Source organism: Choristoneura fumiferana, chromosome 29 (assembly GCF_025370935.1).
Source record: "Choristoneura fumiferana chromosome 29, NRCan_CFum_1, whole genome shotgun sequence".
In the NCBI taxonomy this organism is placed as follows: Eukaryota; Metazoa; Arthropoda; class Insecta; order Lepidoptera; family Tortricidae; genus Choristoneura; species Choristoneura fumiferana.
In genome coordinates, this window is record NC_133500.1 from 11,832,660 (window position 1) to 11,853,807 (window position 21,148).

A 21,148-nucleotide genomic window follows, 5' to 3' on the forward strand; every position below is an offset into this window, starting at 1 on the left:
ATGATGATGATGATCTTTCATTGGTTCCTAAAGTCGTGGGAACAAATGCCTGTCGATGACACACGTGGCTGTACTGACCGTTTGTTATGCGTCTTCCAGTATTGTTTACAGAGTAAAGGATAGCCTTGTTAGATTTCGCATTCGAATGCATGAATAATAAACATCCAGTTTCATAATTGGTTGGCCATTTTTACCGTCTTGTTGGTTATATGCTTGCTGCCGCTAGTAAATTGCATCACACCTATACTTCATTTATTTTAACATTTTAAACTTAAAGGTAAAATTAGCACACGTTTTTAAATGAAACAACGAAACTATATAAAATTATGTTAACTTCTATAATAAAAACATAACAAAAACCACTAATATATGTATTTTTAGGTATTTTTAGTCCATTTGTGTTGGAAATACCGAGAAACGTGTGTTACAATTTGACCGTAAATTCAAACCTTAAATTAAACGGAGTCTAAGTTAAGTTGATATCTAATCGACATGTGTAACAACAATACTATACTATAGTTCAGTCTCTACTTGTGTGTATTTGCGTATGTTCAGCCTTATGTTTCCGCTTCGAAAATTTTTCAAGTATTGTACTTATTTAATGTCTAAGATATTCGTAGACCGATTTCAAATACTCATTATGTTTGTTAACATATAAAATTACCTTTGGTTTTTCATTTGTGACTAATGTTTTCTTCGCGTTGCCAGACGTTTTTATTAGCTCAATCGCATTTGTCTGTTGTGCATGTTTTGGCAGCTAAAATAATCCATACATCAAACTGCTGATTGGCCATCAGTTCCGCGTCTAATCCGATCTGCAGGTCGTTATTTACACGACTTTCCCCTTCGTACAGTCTGCAGGCATAATATCAGGTTATCTATTATTTGCCCGAAAGTTATATGCTATAATTTAATTTGCCCGAAGTTCATATGCCCGAAACTTCATTTGCCCGAATGTTTCGTTTACTAGAAAATTGATTTGATATATTCTTATTTTCCCGAAAATTAAATGCCATAATGATACGAATGCAATACGTATTGTTTTCCATATTATTAAGTGCAATAATATTATTTAATAGAATATTCAAATGCCATACTAAATAGTGTCATTAACAACTTACATTACGATTATTGATTAAAATTGCTTTTTTCTATTACTAATCTATTTTCTTTATTATCCGGTCTGCTATAAAAAAAATACCTAACATCGAAGGCATTGAATATTATAGCACATGAAATTCGGGCAAATGAAATTCGGGCAAGTAAAGGTATACCGGTCCTACCACCTGTAAACCTGCACCTTTCATAAATTTTCATTTCACTATCGTCGCGGCTTAAGTTTGAAGACAAAGTAAAATATTTGAAGAACCTAGAGTGGTTCTTCAAACATGCCTAATGCTCCTGGCAGCTGTGCTAAGTGCTATGTTAGAGAGGCAATTTGGCAGACGGTTTACGTATTCGCGATAGAGTTATAATTTCGCATTAAATGCATCGGCAATCGCTGTATCCATATAGGATAGTTTTTTACGTCTTCTTCCGTAGATCCAACTTCACTTAGTATCCCAAAATCTAAAGAAGTAAAACATACATGTAGCCCTTTAGTACTGATAACTCGTCCCGGAGATATTTCTGCTTGGCTGTACCATGCCAGTAACCTAATGGTTCAATTTGGCTTGTGTTTAGTGATATCCCAACGTCGATGGAGACGGTAAATATAATAATAATAAATATCACGGGACACTTGACACCAATTGACCTAGTCCCAAACTAAGCAAAGCTTGTATTAAACGGTGACCGGGATAATCTATCATTGGGGTTAACCCGTATAAAAATAGTTTTGATTTTGTTCGGTTGGAGAAAGATTGCTTATTTAGTATTTGGTGGGTCGACTTGAGAACCGATTTAAGGTTAATATTTCAGTATTTGCATGTTAGTGCAGTTCATTTTGAGACTTTGTTTCGATGTTTGTGTGAACGGATCCCCTTGTTTCGAATTAGGTTTATTCGAAAATTTACGAAGTTTACCTAAATTTGGTAATACAAACTCTTACTCTACTCGGCAATCAGCAAAGAAGCGAATAGCAATAGAAAGAGTAGGGTTCAAAGGTTGTAGTATATTGATATGGACCTCCGCATTGTAAAATCTTTGCGACTAAAATTGTTTCCCCTTTAAAGATCAGAAATGTTCGATAATCTTGCGAGTATTTTCTTACCAATTTTCTGACGATCGCTTCGGTCAAAACTCAATAATATTTAAACAGAAAACACGCGAAAAGAACACTCGTTCCGATTCCCTAACAATAAAAGTTGATAAAAGAAATTAGTGAGGCGATGCTCCAATTTTTCCCCCGAATCTCGAGTTAAGATTGAACTGGAATCAAATTAACGAGAGTGCTGGAGTCTTTGTTCGAAATAGTGGTAAATTGCGTTGTTAATATATATTTGTTTTTATCTGTGAATAGATTGCAAAATTGTATTGTGGTGTCAAAATTTGCGAACCGTTTTTCGGCCACTTCTACTTGTACTATTATTTCGACTACTTTAGTATCCAATGAGTTGAAAATTTATATTTATGGTGTCTGTTGAATATATAATAGTATGGTAAATTTGTACAGAATATTTTGCAAAACAGATAATGTTTCTGCTCCATTTGTGGTAGTGGAATAGGCAAGAAAAAGTCGTCAATATAAACCTCCGCAAAGCTACGCCTGAATCACGAATTCTACAAAGAATACTAACAGTTTCGCAAAGCCACTCGCACTATTGTACATGTTTATGTCATTAACGGTCTCGCCCTATTTCCCGTTAAAATGTCAATGGAACAAACGCAAATTCTTATACTGGTTGCACGTGTATCATGTAATGTTTACAATTCGGCGCTGCGAACTTCTCAGTCGTAGAAGTTGAGTATTTAAGGGCTGCAGCATACCGCTAGAAATGAAGGTTTAAAGACCGACAAATAGCGCTGTGTGGCAAAATGTAGCTTTTGCTAGAGATAAGGCCAATTAGCGTAAAAAAAGATATGCCAAAATGACCTCACGAGTGTGTAATGTCGTCCAGTGGCATAATCATTATCAGAACATCGTGTCAAATAATTATGATCTCTGGCACTGTAATAATAGATAGTGTAAAATAATGTGAAAAATTCGATTGTGTTGTTTTTGACGAAAGTTTACATACTGTCACGATAATTATTGTGAAACTAGCTGGGTGTAGTTTTTTTTTTAATTTTCTAAATCTTCTTTTTTAAGAACCTTCTCCTGACAACAGCAAACACAACAAAAAAAGAATTAGCTAAATCGGTCCAGCCGTTCACGCGTGATGCCGTGACCAAGGGAAAAAGGGATTCATTTTTATATATTATTAAAGATTATTAGGCGCCATGTAGAAAACCGATCATAAAAGCACATTCCCGAAGCAATTTGAACATTGAACACGATTTTATTTTATTACATCAAATAGGAGTTATAATCATGTAAAGTACATTCAACGTGTAAGTACTTTTGATCACTAGACTAGACTCGTACGTAGATGTACACAAACCGGAATGCAAAAAAGTATCAGCAAATGACATAAACACTGCCAAATTTTGCAAAGTCTACCCAGGCAAGTTAACTGCTACACGGGTCATGTAGGCGGCTTTTAATTACTGACGCCCCCCCCCCCCTCCCCCAGGTCACCGTTGGAGGTTAATGAAAGGCGTTAAGTACCAAAGGTTAGCTGCGCAGCTCCCAATGTTTCCCTAAAGTCGGAGAATGTTTGCGCTATAAAATATTCCTGTACACCCGTACTGTCAACATTTGATCTGGTTTCCCATAACATCCATTAAACGTGGAAAATTAAATGTCAAAATTGATTCATAATTGCGATTCCGTAATGGCTAGGTTCATTTATGGTGACACGTTTTAGTCTGCCTACGTAACAATGTTGTTGTGCACGGTTTCAGAATAGGACCGCTAAGGGACCAGAGGCTATAATGTCTGACGCACTCGGAATCACAATAGCTTTGCACTTGTCTCTGTCAAACGGTAGAAAGAGGTAGTGAATGCGATTGTGAGCCTTCACACTTTTGATAATACTGCCTTTGATATAAAGGGTGCAGCACTGTGACTAAACAACTATGACTCTGCAACTCCAGGATTGTGGTACCTATGGAAAGCAAGGGGACATCACTACTTTACTTTTCTTAGAAGTTGTTATCACCACTCTGTCAATAATAAGTGGTGAACTTTCAAATGTTGGCATAACACCTGTTAACCATGTAACCAGCTTTTTGAACAAATAAATCTTTGACTTTGAGTTTGAAATACTATGTAGGTAGCGACTTAAAAAATGTAATCGTAAAACATGTACTAATTAGTATCAAACAGATCTTAGATATATTTTCTACGAGATATAGACCGCAATAATCTTTAATGATCTACCTATGACCTTGACCCTGGTAGGTGTGTTGGAATATCGGGATATCATTGAAAGTCTTCGCAGTCTCCATCCCCTACAAAATTCCTAATACACATAAGTATTGAGTACATCGAAAAGCTTTGACTCTATAAATTTTTAGCAATGAATTTAGTAAAACAAGTAATGCCTCATAACAATACTTGTGGACAGCAACAGTAGCCTGTTTTGTGGATCATCAACCGACCTTCTTGCACGAGAGAGTTGGACACTCATGAATGATCTAAATGCGCGCGCGCGCCCGTTTCCGCCCGATGTTTGGAGCCACGCTTCCTTCGTCATTGACCTTTGCCCCGTTATAGTGCTCGTTTATCATCACTATATTTAGCTGCTAAGTGGATTGGGAATCAGGTGACTGCGTGCATTGTGCGTTTGAAGTTTATGAAGAGGAAATTTTGAAGTTGACGCCATATTGTAGGAAACTGACTATTGTATTCAGAGACAGGGGACAGTCTTGGCTACCTTATATATGTACGAGTATGATGACAAATACTCTTAAATATCAGTACCGTCATGAAAAACCTACAGAACAGTTGACGAATTCCCCTTTTAGATGTTTCCCTTTTTCGCGGGTAGAGTACGACATAAAACAAAAGAAAACAGATGAAAAAGAAACTAAAATGTTGTTTACGAAATTGTTGCTGATACGGTTGCGAAGAAAGAGCCAACCTCGTTTAATTTCTACTGTTTTATCCTCGTAAGACCCAACGTCGTATTTTTAGTACTGCAAATCCGATCCAAGTGAACGTATGAGATTAATGAAATATCGCCTCGAGGTCCTTAAATAAGCGCGCTGAATCGCTAATACAAATGTCCTAAAAATAGCTTGGGCGTTACGAGGTTATGTCGTACTCTACCTGCATTTTCCACAAAAATTTACTTGAGGGCTATGGCGTGCATTGAGGGTAGGCAGCACTAGTGTTGCCGACCCTGCTGCGGGAGGGTGGCGTGCTGCTGCAGACGCAAACTACCAGCTGCCTACCCTGAAATAGACCCACTGCAGGCCAATGTGGGATATACTTTAGCAACGTCTATCCTTGCAAGTTTCCCGGGAATCTTTCTCTCACATCTCAGACTGCAGCGTCCTAACAACGTATCGTGTAATTTCCAGTGACCTGGAAGGCGGCGCGCCGACGGCACCTTCTGGCAGTTCCAGCAGCTCGAGCCTGTCATCCCGGAGCAATGAGAGCACCTCCGTGCCTCCCGATCAGCAGGGTGAGTTTACGCCACAGCTGGAAGGCCCTAGAAGCTGAGGTTATCTATAGCGGTGCCACCATAGGAATAGAAATTTCATGCGGACTAAAAGCGCAAGGCGCCTTTATAGCGAACAAGTTGACTAAAGGGGCGATATCGAAGCTAGAAGAAGAATATTTTTATTTCTCCTAGTGTTAGTTCTATGGGTCCAATGAGTGCACTAAATCGTCTATGTAAACGACCTTTATTGGAACAACGATGATACCAACAGTGACCTTGCTCCCATTGTTTACAGCTTCCCAATCGGACTGGTCGGAGGAGGAGGAGCCTCTGGCGGCCGTCTGGGCTGACAGCTTGCCGCCGCAACTTCTGGACTCGCTGCTTCTCTCAGCGAGACTGAGGAAACGCCAGGAGGTTATACACGGTCAGTCAAATTGATTTACCCAGCTCTTGTTGTATTCTGACGCTGCTGCTTCCCAAAGGAACTGTTTTTAGATCGTGTAAAGTGTCGTTAGTCTTTTTTAAACGCCCTCGTCATCATAAATAAAAAATGAAAATAAATATCATGGGACACTTGACACCAATTGACCTAGATCCAAACTAAGCAAAGCTTTTACTATGGATACTAGGCAACGGATAAATAGATAAATACACACTTAAATACATATTAAACATCCAAGACCCGAGAACAAACATTCGTATTATTCATACTAATATTTTCACCGGCCGGGAATCGAATCCGGGACCTCAAGCTTCGTAGTCAGGTTCTCTAACCACTTGGCCATCCGGTCGTCTATCATTATCAATATCAACGCTGCTGGTTTCGTTAACCTGACTAACTTTGGTGCTCTTATGGTTTACCTTTTGCAACGGTTTGAATTCTGAATACTACGCATGCGCCACTACAACAAACAACCATAACTGTGGCCGTCTTTATTGTGTAATCCCCGGGCACTCGTGAACGCATCTACTATCTCTTTCTACTCTAAAGAATAAGTGGAAAAACAATTATGAATTGTGTGATTCCAACTGTTATAGACAATAAGGTCTCTGGTCTTTCCTCAACAGAACTGATAGTATCGGAGGGTTCCCACGTCCGCTGGCTGAAGGTCCTCAGCGTGGACTTCCTCCGGCCGCTGGAGCGGCAGCCGGCGCTGCTGCCAGCTGACGAGCTAAGGGCGCTGTTCCCCAACCTGCCCGGAGTGAGGGAGCGACACGTCAAGCTCTACGCTGATCTGAGAGCGCTGAGGAATGACACCACGAGTCCCATCGTGGGGATACGGCCGGTTGCCGATGCTATGTTGAACACGGTGAGTTGGATTGTGGTGTTGCTGAAGATGTAGTTCTTTGAAGAGCTTGTGTGCTACACAACAGTGTTAATCTAATTTGGGTAAAGAATTATGCAGTCTGCTTTAAGATTATAAGGGTTCTGATGTATATCCTATTCGGTGTGTTCAGGTCTTTGAAGAATTTCTCTCCTGAACATAGTTTTGTTTACTTTTTATCGGTGAGCAGTGTTTTTTGATCCTGAAAAGGTGCACAAACTTTTCGAAACTTCTTGAGACTCCTAACAAAATAGGATTCAGGAGCGTTGTCGGGACACGATCCGATATTTGACATATATGCTACGGGACGTAGACCCTGATTACCGTAATGATCTCCTGATATTTCGACGCAGTTGCATTCATTATGATTATGGGTAGACTCCATCATCATGCCCATCTTGGAACACATATGTCTGATATTATGAACCGTGAACCATTAATACTGGAACGGTCTGATATGTTTCGGATACCGTGGCCTTGTCGCATCCATGGTCACAGGTAGACTCCATCATCATGTCTATCCTGCAGCAGATGTCTGATATTAACCGTGAATAATTACAAACTGTAACGGCCTGATATGTTTTGGATTCTGAGCATTTCGGGTGCTAATGGAAAGTTTTTGTCCAGCTCGGAGACTCCGGGTACGCGGGCTGTCTCTCGCGCTTCTGCCGCGGACAACGCATGGCGCTGGAGACGCTCCGCGAGCGACGCCGGAAGAGCAAGGAACTGCACCAGCTGCTGGCCGCGCGCGAACAACTGCCGCGCTGCGGGCGGCTGCAGCTGAGGGACCTACTGGCCTGCGTGTGGCAGAGGTCAGAACACCTAAGGGATCTATTGACTGATTTTCCATTAGCCGGCCCGGCACCGGCACGGCACCGGCATGGCGTTTTTCCACTGCGCCGGTGTTGTTGCCGGTTTACGCCCGATGAGTGGTACAGTACTGACACGGACTTCAGCATAATTCATAAACAAAATCCAGTTTTGAAGGGCCGGCACCGAGTGGGAAGCTTGCTACCTCGGCAACGGCGCCGGCGCTGGCAAGACTCAACGCCTAAGCTAAGTGAAAAAGCGACCCATACATTTTCATACATTTTTGCTTAGCATTTCTGGGCCGGCTGATGGAAAAACGCCCAATAAGGCGCGCGAGTAGCTACCGGGAGGGGGAGGGGGGACGACGACGACGACTCCTATTGCGGGGTCTACTGGTTTGCGCGTTTCAGAAGTGAGGACTGCTGGCGGAATAAGGCGTGCGAGGGGATGGTTGTAGGGTACAAGCATAGTTTATCAGTATTCACATGTGAACTTACCCAATCAGCATGAATTCAGCGTTGGAGCTAGAAAAAAGGGAAACATTATCATTTTAAGAGGACACCTGCACCCAGGAGCGGGACTTGTACAGACGGAAGACTTTAAGGATATTGTTTGTTATTTCAGGCTCACGAAATACCAGCTGTTACTGGAAGGCGTGCTGAAGACGGTGTGCGAGTCCGACGCCGACAGCGACGACGACGTCGCGCGGCTCAAGCGCGCGCACGACACCGCCAAAGACGTGCTGCAGAGTGTCGACACTGCCATCAGGACGGCCGAGAACGAGCACAGGTGAGGCCACGGAAGGGACGACGGGAGCTATACGTTGATGATATGGCAAAGACGTGCTGCAGAGTGTCGACACTGCCATCAGGACGGCCGAGAACGAGCACAGGTGAGGCCACGGAAGGGACGACGGGAGCTATACGTTGATGATATGGCAAAGACGTGCTGCAGAGTGTCGACACTGCCATCAGGACGGCCGAGAACGAGCACAGGTGAGGCCACGGAAGGGACGACGGGAGCTATACGTTGATGATATGGCAAAGACGTGCTGCAGAGTGTCGACACTGCCATCAGGACGGCCGAGAACGAGCACAGGTGAGGCCACGGAAGGGACGACGGGAGCTATACGTTGATGATATGGCAAAGACGTGCTGCAGAGTGTCGACACTGCCATCAGGACGGCCGAGAACGAGCACAGGTGAGGCCACGGAAGGGACGACGGGAGCTATACGTTGATGATATGGCAAAGACGTGCTGCAGAGTGTCGACACTGCCATCAGGACGGCCGAGAACGAGCACAGGTGAGGCCACGGAAGGGACGACGGGAGCTATACGTTGATGATATGGCAAAGACGTGCTGCAGAGTGTCGACACTGCCATCAGGACGGCCGAGAACGAGCACAGGTGAGGCCACGGAAGGGACGACGGGAGCTATACGTTGATGATATGGCAAAGACGTGCTGCAGAGTGTCGACACTGCCATCAGGACGGCCGAGAACGAGCACAGGTGAGGCCACGGAAGGGACGACGGGAGCTATACGTTGATGATATGGCAAAGACGTGCTGCAGAGTGTCGACACTGCCATCAGGACGGCCGAGAACGAGCACAGGTATACGGTATACGGTATACGTTGATGATATGACAAATACTGCAATGCCCCGTAACCAGGGGTCGGACAAAAAGTGCGGATGACGTAAAAATGACGTAATCTTGCACACAAGATGATGTTTTTATTTAAACTTCCGTGTGACATGTAGTAACAAAGAAGCATTAATGAAGTAACAAAATAATCGTAAATAAATCAATGGAATTCAGTGAATAAAATAAATTTCATATCGTTGAGGTGATAAATGATAAGTGAAATTGTTTATGAAACAAAAATGCTAAAATCATCCTATGAGTGGTTGACGTCATCGCACTTTTGGCCGACCCCTGCCCGTGCATTGACTAAGGTGACAAAGGCGTGATTGAGTCACGTGACGTCGCATTCATTTATTTACCGAATCAAGCAGCAAAAAAATCACGTCGCGACTTGGAGTGGCTCTTCGACGTATTACCACATCGCGACACGGTTGATTACAGTGCTATTCGGTGTTCAGCCCGTGGATCCCAGTGATTCTTGCAAGGTTTCTCGCGAACCAATTTGAACCCCTCCTCGGTGCTCAATGCCCCGCATCTGACTGGAAGCAATTTTTATCTCAAATTTGCTAGTGTCAGTTATATAGGCGGCATTGCAGTATCATTGACGAAAATAATTATTCGTGACAGTAATACCAAAGAAAAATGTATATTCGGGTGACACTATTTACCGGCACGAAAATACCGACCCGATATTCCGTGTACACGCCCATACAAACTGGTGTCAATGTTTAGGGATGAGTTAACATAGTGCTGGCCCGGAACCAAAATTGGTGAAGGCCTGTTTACTGGATAAATGAGAAATAGGAGGAGATTTTTTGTTATTATAGTTGGTGTTTTACTCAAATTTTTGTTGTGTTGTCAGATTGCGTGCGATCCAGAACAAGTTGGAGGTGCGCGCGGGCGGCGGCGGCGAGTGGGACGAGCTGCGGCGGCTGGACCTCGCGGCGCGCGGGCTGCGCATGGAGGGGGAACTGGCGCTCCGCCACGACGGGAACAAGCGCGTCAACGTGCTGGTACCTTACCGACCTCACTTCACCCCACAACACAATGCCCAGATGCCCACCTCATATTTAGAAGCCCGAATGACTTCGGAATAACAACGCGTCCAAATAGCGCGGTAAATTCCGGTCACGCAATATCAGGCAGGCGGTACAGGCGGTTGCAGGTGGTAGGACCTTGTGCAAGGTCCGCCCGGATGGCTACCACCATCTTGCTCGCTAATCCTGCCGTGAAGCAGCAGTGCTTGCACTGTTGTGTTTCGGCGTGGTGAGTAAGACAGCCGGTGAAATTACTGGCACTCTAGGTTGGCAACGCATCTGCAATACCGCTGGTGCTGCAGATGTTTATGGGCGGTGGTGATCTCTTACCATCAGGAGACCCACTTGCTCGTTTGCCATCCAGTCGAAAAAAAAACCTCGAATACCGCCTTTAACATTCCTGATCTGATAAATACCGGCATGATAATCCAAAAGCCAATAATTACCGACAAGTTTTTCCCGTACCGTTTGTGGTAAGTTGTCTTATGTACAATTGCGACCACAATTTAACACAAGCGTTAACGTTATCATGTTAGTGGAACGGCAGTTTCAGCGGTCGTTGTAGAGGACGTTGCGGGTGTTTAGTGAAGCCCGTGTGTGTGTGTGTGTGTTTGTAACGTGTGTGTGTGTGTGCGCAGGCGCTGATGCTGACGGACGTGCTGGTGCTGCTCCAGCGGGAGGGCGACAAGTTCGTGCTGCGGCCGATCCCCGCGCCCAGCCAGCAGGCGCCGCTCTCGCCGCTCGTCAGATGGTAACCACTCGCCTCTTACACTATTGCTTTACTCACCTGCGACACTATACCACGATACCCACGCCTATGCCTATTTCTAAATAATAATAATAATGATAATAATAATAGCATATTTCCAGATAATTATCCATAAAATTGTTAGTGTATGGGCTTATGTTAGTAATCCAAACTAATATTATAAATGCGAAAGTGTGTGTATTTGTATGTTTGTCCGTCTTTCACGTCGAAACGGAGCGACGGATCGACGTGATTTTTGGCATAAAGATAGTTTATGGGGCAGAGAGTGACGTAGGCTACTTTTTATCCCGGAAAAACCGAGGGAACAGCGCGCGATAACCGCATTCCACGCGGGCGAAACCGCGGGCAAAAACTAATAGTATTATAAATATATGTGTCTGTTAGTAATTTCAAATCTTCTTAAATTATTTAATATTATAAGTTGCTTAGCCTAATTTTTAGTATCGTTCATTATTGCGTGAAATGAAATTTCAACCTTTATATTCACATGCTGGTGATGCCGGCAAGAGCGCTGAACATACTATATTGTATTTCAATCCAATTTATGAAAAGTGTAAACAAAGACGCCATTTACTCGACCATAGACATTTATTGATGTAAAACGTAGAACCTAGTGGAAAATAATTAATCTGTTCAGTAAATCGATTCATTTATTAATTGAATAGATATAAATATTTTTATCTATTTTATTATTTACAATATTTACTTGGTTTAATTTCAAAGACTGTTTATTCAATTATAAAAGCAGTAACCATTTTTTTTATTTTAACGTAAGTAAATAAAAATAGCTTATTAAATTGAGCATTAATCGATTTTTACAATGTCAAATTTTCCTCCATCTCTACGCTAGTCTATGCTACGCATTAGCAATACGTCAACATTTTCCTCCATAACGCTAGTCTATGCTACTAAAGAATAATACCCATGTTACATTCAAGAAATAACGTCATATTTTGACGAACTTTTCAAATGAAAATTAAATATTGAAAGCAAGTGAATTTTGATGAAACATTTTTGGTGATTATACGTCTAATAAAAAGACACGAATTATAGATGAATGTGTTATTGATTCGATCCAATGGGTGTTTATACAAGAGTTTAGATAAAATCGGTTTGTTTACGCTTTATATAAATTGGATTGATATAAACCATACTCATTTTTACCCGACTGCCCGAAGGAGGGTTATGTTTTTTATGTGTACTAACCGAACATCTCTCTGTAACCGCTATTCAAGTGAATAAATATTATTTCTATTTCTATACAACAAAAGTGTATGCAGCTACTCTACCGTCACACTGTAAGAACACACAAATCACGCAAACCCAAGTATAACCACTATACTAAATATACTGACGATGTGACTGTGATTTGTGACCAAATTGACAGCAAAACAACATTATCAACAAACCGCACGATCTAATTAGCGCCTTATCTGTACAGGGACAAGGTTCTATTCCGGCCGAACGCGGCGGCGCGCAACACCTTCTTCCTGATGAATATCAACGGCGTGCAGATGCACGAACTGTCGACCAACACGGCGGCCGAATACGCCACGTGAGTATCAAACTGCCAAGAGCGAGTCGGACTCGTTACGGCTTTCAAAAGTTTGATATTTCAAACATTGGGGCTGACATTAAAAAAAATGTGATCCATTGATGACCTCCTCCTTTTTTGAACTCGGTTAAAAAATATTATCGGTTGCTCCTGATGAGCCTCGGACCTGCATCAGCTTTTATTCAACTTGCAATGTTTTTATTCGTATTTTTATATGTTATAAATCGTAATATTTACGTCCGCTGTTGCGTAATATGTACTATCCGCTTTAATCCTTTTCTAGGCATAGTGCATTGCATATAGCAACCACATAAATGTACACAGATATTTGACCTTACCAAGTATACAATATGGTACAAAATCATTTGAATTCGTTAAAAATATTATTCGTTTTTAAATTAATCTCTCACAGGTAAACAACATAAAACTAGGATTTATTTTGTGGTAGCACACCTAAATTTGCAGTGCCTGGAAATGGGTTAAGCAGCACTTTTTCCCACGCACGACAAAACTGTGAATGAGCTTCCTGGGATTGCATTCGAGGAGGTACAACTTAGGGATCTTTAAAAGAAACGAGTTTATCAACTTTTCAAAGGGCCGGCAACGCACCTGCGGGTGTCCATGGGTGACGGTGATAGCTTCCTATCAGGCGACCCGTATGCTTATCTGTCCCCTCTTGTAAAAAAATACATTAAAAAAACTTTTTTTTACACGCACAAACATCACGCCTGTATTCCCAAATGGGGTAGGCAGGGCACACGAAACGTTACCGCCTTGGAGCCACCTTTAGCAATGTTAGGTTTAAAGTTTGACAAAAACGGTACAATAGTGACAGGTTGGCAGCCTGTCGCCTACGGTATACCTTAACCTATATCTTTGTCCCCTCTTATGATATCCACAGAAGAAATGGAGAGGTGTAATTCTAACCCGACACCACACGGGTAACTTTTTTTTAACTTTCGTAATTTCCGTTCCAGCTGGGTGAAGAACATCCAGGAGTGTCCTCTGGCCAAACTGGCGGAGCAGAAGCCGGCCCCGACCCCCGCGCACCAGCACTCCGCCAGCCGCTCCACTGACGACTCTGGTAATGATGGTTACGGGTAACACCAGCTGCAGGTGCAAGGTCCGCCCGGATTGCTACCACCATCTTGCTGGCTAATCCTGCCGTGAAGCAGCAGTGCTTGCACTGTTGTGTTTCGGCGTGGAGAGTAAGACAGCCGGTGAAATTACTGCCACTTTAGGTATCCCATTTTAGACCTCTAGGTTGGCAACGCATCTTTTTTTTACGTAAAACTGCGAGTGACCGTGATTAACCCCTATTTCAACATTTGAACCCTATTACTGAGACTGCGCAGTCTGTCTGTCCGTCCGTCTGTCACAGGACTTTATCATTTGAGCCGTTATAGTTAGACACTTGAAATTTTCATAGATTATGTGTGTGGCCGCTATAACAACAAATACTAAAAAAAAAATAAGTATTTAAGAGGGGCATGATTTTTTTGCCGTTTTTTTTGCTTGATATTAGACGCTTGAAATATTCACAGAATCTTTAACTGTATAATCACTTGTATAGTATACTTTGTATAGATAATGGTACGGAACCCTTCGTGCGCGAGTGTGACTCGCACTTGGCCGTCTTTTATTATATATTGTTCAGGATAATAATTATAATACGTCGTCTATTGCCGCACCTAAATGTTTTCCATACGTACTCAATTCCTTCCCAGGTATAAACGTATCCCGGAACCCGTCGGACGCGTCCGAAAAGTCCGCGCCCGAGCCGCGCGAGCCGGAGCGGCGCGAGCCCAGCGCCGACCGCGCGAGGGAGACGGAGATAGCGCCCGAGCGGGACGCAGAAGACGACAAGAAGGACGAGCTGCTGGAGAGAGAGGATAAGCATGTGTGAGTTGCCTGTTGGAGCTGTTTATTTGTTAGATGATTAGGAGGGGTGGAGGTCAATCATGTCTTGTTGTTTCTTATGTGTACAGAAAGTTTTTTTTATTAATTCGTGTTTTATGTTAAGAAAATTAGTAAAATAATAGGTATCTATTAAATTAATGTTTGTTTCTCTTTGTTGCTCTATGATTTTTTTGCAATTGAAGTGAAAAACGGATGTATAACTTGTTATAAAACTAATTTTACTCTCGACGTAGCTACCAATCCTCGCCTGCGTGGGTGAATGTAGACGTCTTAGGTGGATAGATAGATATACACGTTTCGAATGAATATAGACATCTCGGGTGGATATATACTGAGCGGCAAATAATCGGGCCCTCAAATGTATGCAGAATCGGTAATTTTGTATGAAGGGTGGGCCAAATTTTGTGCCGCTGAGTATAGATGTCTCGGGGTTGATATACCCGTCTCGGATGGATTTACACATTTAGGGTGCATTTAATACATCTTGGGTGGATATAAAAAAAAAACAGAATTCAACGTCTCGGTGGATACACGTGTCGGGTGGATGCATACGTCTCGGGTGGATATAGACGTCTGTCGCGTATATTGACGTCTCTGGTGGATATGTCACGTGTCGGGTGGCCATAAACGCTGTTGTGTCTCCTCAGGGCGCGCCGGCCGACGCTGTCGCGCATCTCGACGCACTCGGCGCCGCCGCCGCGCGCGCTGGAGCCGCAGGCGCTGGTCACCATCAGCCCGCCGAGGGCCAACGCCGCGCAGCTGGCGGAGCGCGCCTTCACGCCAAGAGGTAGGCCAATGACAGCATCGCGCGCGCTGGAGCCGCAGGCGCTGGTCACCATCAGCCCGCCGAGGGCCAACGCCGCGCAGCTGGCGGAGCGCGCCTTCACGCCAAGAGGTAGGCCAATGACAGCATCGCGCGCGCTGGAGCCGCAGGCGCTGGTCACCATCAGCCCGCCGAGGGCCAACGCCGCGCAGCTGGCCGAGCGGGCCTCACGCCAAGAGGTAGGCCAATGACAGCATCGCGCGCGCTGGAGCCGCAGGCGCTGGTCACCATCAGCCCGCCGAGGGCCAACGCCGCGCAGCTGGCCGAGCGGGCCTTCACGCCAAGAGGTAGGCCAATGACAGCATCGCGCGCGCTGGAGCCGCAGGCGCTGGTCACCATCAGCCCGCCGAGGGCCAACGCCGCGCAGCTGGCGGAGCGCGCCTTCACGCCAAGAGGTAGGCCAATGACAGCATCGCGCGCGCTGGGGCGCAGGCGCTGGTCACCATCAGCCCGCCGAGGGCCAACGCCGCGCAGCTGGCCGAGCGGGCCTTCACGCCAAGAGGTAGGCCAATGACAGCATCGCGCGCGCTGGAGCCGCAGGCGCTGGTCACCATCAGCCCGCCGAGGGCCAACGCCGCGCAGCTGGCCGAGCGGGCCTTCACGCCAAGAGGTAGGCCAATGACAGCATCGCGCGCGCTGGGGCCGCAGGCGCTGGTCACCATCAGCCCGCCGAGGCCAACGCCGCGCAGCTGGCCGAGCGGGCCTTCACGCCAAGAGGTAGGCCAATGACAGCATCGCGCGCGCTGGAGCCGCAGGCGCTGGTCACCATCAGCCCGCCGAGGGCCAACGCCGCGCAGCTGGCCGAGCGGGCCTTCACGCCAAGAGGTAGGCAATGACAGCATCGCGCGCGCTGGAGCCGCAGGCGCTGGTCACCATCAGCCCGCCGAGGGCCAACGCCGCGCAACATCATCATCATCGGCTCGCATCTTATGAAAGTCGTACTATTAATGGGTAGTTCTATACCCCGCATCAGCATCAGCATCATCAACCCACCATCTTCAACCTTAAAGTTAGATTAGAAACAACTGAAAAGCTGCTTTCATCTTCCTCCTCGTCCCAGATAACATAACAGTAATGGTGTTTATATTCCAGAGCAACTCCGCCGGCTGGACTCTGCGATACAGCGCGCGCTGGTCGCCAAGAGCGCCGTGGTGGGGGAGCTGCTCGGAGTGCCCGCCGGCAGCCACGCGCAGGTCGCCGACCTCGCCGTCGCTGAGGCCCTCGGGGATTGCGGTCAGTACGACACTAACCCCCTTATTCATAAACGACAATCAAACCTATTTTAGTTAAAATGCCGCTAAATATCGTTTGTCCTTATCTGTCACTTCGACATTTGTATTTGTTAGAAAGGGACAAAGTATTTGTTAGTTAACATAGGCTTGTTAAGATTTATGAATAAGGGGGTATATTTTTAACCCCGACGCAAAAAGAGGGGTGTTGTAAGTTTGACCGCTATGTGTCTGTGGCGCCGTAGCTCTTAAACGGGTGCACCGATTTGAATGCCGGTTTTTTATTTGAAAGCAGGTTTTCTAGCGATGGTTCTTAGATATGTTTCATCAAAATCGGTTTAGCCGTTCTTGAGATATTGAACTTTAAAGTGACAAAGAGGTTTTTCAACTTTTTGTTGGTTAGGTTTTGAACATGTACTACTAGTGAGACTTACGCATATTAAATGATGTTTTACCGGATAACTTACGTCTTAAATCGACCTTAGCTCGACATAAATTGCAATGTTTAATTCCGGTACCTTTTCATGTTTTTATGGTAAAAAACTGAAATAATCCGGTTTTTTTTTTCAATATCGTGGGTATATTTCCAAGCTTCTTCATTTTGGCGATAGATTTAATTCCATAGCCATATCACGGCGGCTATCAAACTTAAGCTATACTAGTGTAGTGTTTTCCTACAAACGATAACCTAATGGTAATGAGGTGTCTTAGCCAATTTTGGTAACAATCTTTTTATAAAAAAAAAATGAGTGACGACCTGAATTTTTTTTCCATCAATTTTGAAAATAAAAAATTGATGCTGTAGTTAGACAGATTTTTACACCGCGGAGGAGGGTAATTTAAAAAAATCCATGCTGATGAATGCTGTTACTTTAACAGATACGTCGGGAGAACTCCGGCTGCAAAGGAGCGCCAGCACAGAGGAGCCTTCCGAAGTGCACACGCTGCTGCTCGCCGCTCTCACGCAAGGTTTGTTTATTCATTACTAGCTTATGCCCGCGACTACGTCTGCGCGGATCTAGGTTATCGCGCGGTGGCGCCCTCTACCGGAATAAAAGGTATCCTATGTTGATCCTTGGGTTCAAACTACCTATATACCAAATTTCATCAAAATCGGTTCAGTGGTTTCGACGTGAAAGGGTAACAGACAGACAGACAGACAGACAGACAGAGTTACTTTCGCATTTATAATATTAGTAGGGATTGTTACGGCGCTGGATTATACTCCTACTTCTTCAGCTCTGTTTTCATACTTTTCATGTAATTTTGCTATAAATCATAAATCATAAATCACAAATTTATTTGCAAGAATGTATTAGTTAGTTGTACGTGTGTCAATAGGCGTTACCTCTTAAAGACATCGCTTTTGTAGGTCTACCGGCTTCATTCCTATTACTGCAACTTTAGAAAGAAAGAAAGAAAATAATTCATTTATAACAGCAGTGACACATTAGACAAGCTATAAGCTTTAAGACGCTTTTGTAAATCTGTCGATTAAAGCTGTTATTAAAATTAGTGTGAGTTTTCAATCAAAGCTCCACTATGTATCAAATACATAATTTGGTGGCCCATGAGGGGAACGAACCCGCGACCTTCGCGTTATCAGCAGTTAAATTAGCGTAAGAGGAAGACAGCAAGATGATCTGGATGCACATTTGGTTGGAAAGATGCAGAGTAATTAACTGTTAGTGATTTGGCAATTTTTGTTGCCAAATAGTTGCCAATAGGGCGCTTCAACAAAAGAATGAGGAGTCACTCAAGTCAATAACAAAATGTAAAATGTAAAAATGTTTGAATGTAAAATGTGGTATTAATGTCGTATTGTATTACAGCGAACCAGTTGACGGAGTCATTGGCGCGCGCCCTCACAGTGAACGAGGCTGCCTGCGTGGCGGCGCGCGCGCGCGGCCGCTGCGACTCGTGCCGCCAGCCCGCGGCCGCGCTGCAGCGCTCCTCCACCCTCAGGCACCAGGACCCTGGTACGTCCCGCTACACCACACGCAACGTGCCGCTACACCACACGCAACGTTCCGCTACACCACACGCAACGTGCCGCTACACCACACGCAACGTGCCGCTACACCACACGCAACGTGCCGCTACACCACACGCAACGTGCCGCTACACCACACGCAACGTGCCGCTACACCACACGCAACGTGCCGCTACACCACACGCAACGTGCCGCTACACCACAACGCAACGTGCCGCTACACCACACGCAACGTGCCGCTACACCACACGCAACGTGCCGCTACACCACACGCAACGTGCCGCTACACCACACGCAACGTGCCGCTACACCACACGCAACGTGCCGCTACAACCACAACGCAATGTGCCGCTACACCATACGCTAGACTGTGCAGTAGAAGAGAAATAATAATATGATCTTGTTACATACGCGCTATTTTACAAGCTTATTTAGTTTCACCTGTCCCGTTGTCTGTCTGGCTGTAGTAAAATCTTGCAAGTTTAATTCGACCAACTTCCTGTAGTCGGATTGAGTTGAAATATGGCATATACCTATTGCAAGTTGCGTGATAGTACAATAGTCTGGTAGTGTCATCCCGGTAGTTCGGCCGGGATCGTCTCCGCAGGACGGAACTCTTCAGCTGTTAATGGCATCGACTTGAAATTTGGTATGCAAATGTAGTTTGAGTGACAATGCAAGTAAAGTCGATAAAAAGTATAGTCAGCAAAAAAAACTTGTATTAAAAATGTTTTTTTTACCAAAATCTTATTTTAATCAGAGCGAAGCGAGGGATTCTAAAGCATAATCGCAAGCACAGCAAGGAAATTAAACTACGCCGTCCGATGAAAAACGCGTCGTGGAATTCAAACTGCTTGCTCTTGCTGACGTCGATTGTTTTCGAATAGAACAATAAAACATTTGGTCCTTCTCTCTTGCAGATTCCCCCTCGCGCGCGTCGCCCGAAGCGTCGCCGTCGCGGCTCTCGGATTCGTTCTCGGTGCTCGAGACCATCTCGACGCTCGAGAAAGAGACGTCCTTCGACATGTTGACCGAGCTGCAGCTGGAGCCCAGCGCCGAGGACGCTCTGGGTCAGCACTCAGCACTTATCTAATTATTTATTGCACATTATGACTCATGTCTATTCAAGTACAGGTCTTAATATACGGGATTATGGAGGCAACAATACATCGGACGTTTCTTATTATTGATGTTTATACTTTTGTCGCTATGATGTTAGGCGGCTCGAATGACATTTCTGTCAAATATACTAACATAAATGTTGTGTTGCAGAGAGCAACTTGAGTTCGGCGTCGCTGGCGCGCAGCTGGTGCCGCTGCACGGCGGGCTGCAGCGCACGCTGTCTCGCTTGCTCGCGGCCCTCCCGCCATAGAGGGCTCCCGCCGCGACATGCGGCGCGCGCTGCCCGCGCTGAGGGACGCCAACGCGGCGCTGAGGGCCGCCGCCACCAGTGAGTGACCCCTTACTGCTGCCTGCATGAGGCCCAGCCCTGACTCGCGGGACGGAACCCTTCGGACATGTCCGAATTCACATTCGGAACAGAGCCCCCCCCCCTCACTTTCAGGCAGGCCGGCAAGGCACCCGCTGTCCTAATAATGCTGTAGGTGTCCATGGGCGGCGGTGTTCGATCACTTACCATCAGGTGACCAGCATGCGCTCGTAATCTACTACGATACCATAAATATTCAGCAAGAAGCTTGTATTTCAAATGATTTCACCGTCAATATTTTTACAGCTGTAAATCATCAACCTGTTAGTACTAATATTTGTAGGAAGAGTTAATTATACTTTTTACCGTATTAATAAAAGCAGCCACATATTTATTGGAAAACAATTATAAATTACAATTATAATAACATTATAATTAAATAATTACATGTGCCTCTCGTTTCCAGAATACCAGACGGCAGATGAGCCCTCTTACCCCGCCGACATTGTGGACCAAGCGCTACAGGTAATGCTCATTTATTTGACGTGACGACCGGACCGGATGCTAAGTGGTTAGAGCACCTGACTACGAAGCTTGAGGTCCTGGGTTCGAATCCCGGCCGGGGCAGATATTTGTGTGAATAACACGAATGTTTGTTCTCGGGTCTTGGATGTTTAATATGTATTTAAGTATGTATTTATCTATATAAGTATGTTTATCCGTTGCCTAGTATCCATAGTACAAGCTTTGCTTAGTTTGGGACTAGGTCAATTGGTGTCAAGTGTCCCATGATATTTATTTATTTTATTTATTTATTTTTCTACTCTGATCAGATCTGGTCTATTTTGTTCATTATATCGACTAACAATAATCATTTGTGACTAGGACCAACCGAGTAACGGCGGGTGATCTGCATAAGCGCACTAGACTCCGGACTGACACGAAGCAAATGGCTGGCCCCG

General features: G+C 44.8%; 1 protein-coding gene across 1 annotated transcript in view; it reads left to right on the forward strand.

Annotated features, from left to right (window-relative positions):
* Nucleotides 1–21,148, forward strand: part of RhoGEF2 (Rho guanine nucleotide exchange factor 2) — a 215,542-nt gene extending 194,394 nt beyond the window's left edge. The window contains 19 exon segments of the mRNA XM_074109517.1: nucleotides 5,569–5,672; nucleotides 5,947–6,075; nucleotides 6,720–6,961; nucleotides 7,604–7,788; nucleotides 8,411–8,575; nucleotides 10,294–10,444; nucleotides 11,107–11,219; nucleotides 12,679–12,792; nucleotides 13,770–13,876; nucleotides 14,520–14,694; nucleotides 15,360–15,705; nucleotides 15,708–15,930; nucleotides 16,628–16,768; nucleotides 17,644–17,733; nucleotides 18,597–18,743; nucleotides 19,678–19,827; nucleotides 20,030–20,207; nucleotides 20,653–20,711; nucleotides 21,072–21,148. Coding sequence (XP_073965618.1) covers nucleotides 5,569–5,672; nucleotides 5,947–6,075; nucleotides 6,720–6,961; nucleotides 7,604–7,788; nucleotides 8,411–8,575; nucleotides 10,294–10,444; nucleotides 11,107–11,219; nucleotides 12,679–12,792; nucleotides 13,770–13,876; nucleotides 14,520–14,694; nucleotides 15,360–15,705; nucleotides 15,708–15,930; nucleotides 16,628–16,768; nucleotides 17,644–17,733; nucleotides 18,597–18,743; nucleotides 19,678–19,827; nucleotides 20,030–20,207; nucleotides 20,653–20,671 — 2,779 coding nt within the window. The 3' untranslated portion in view covers nucleotides 20,672–20,711; nucleotides 21,072–21,148.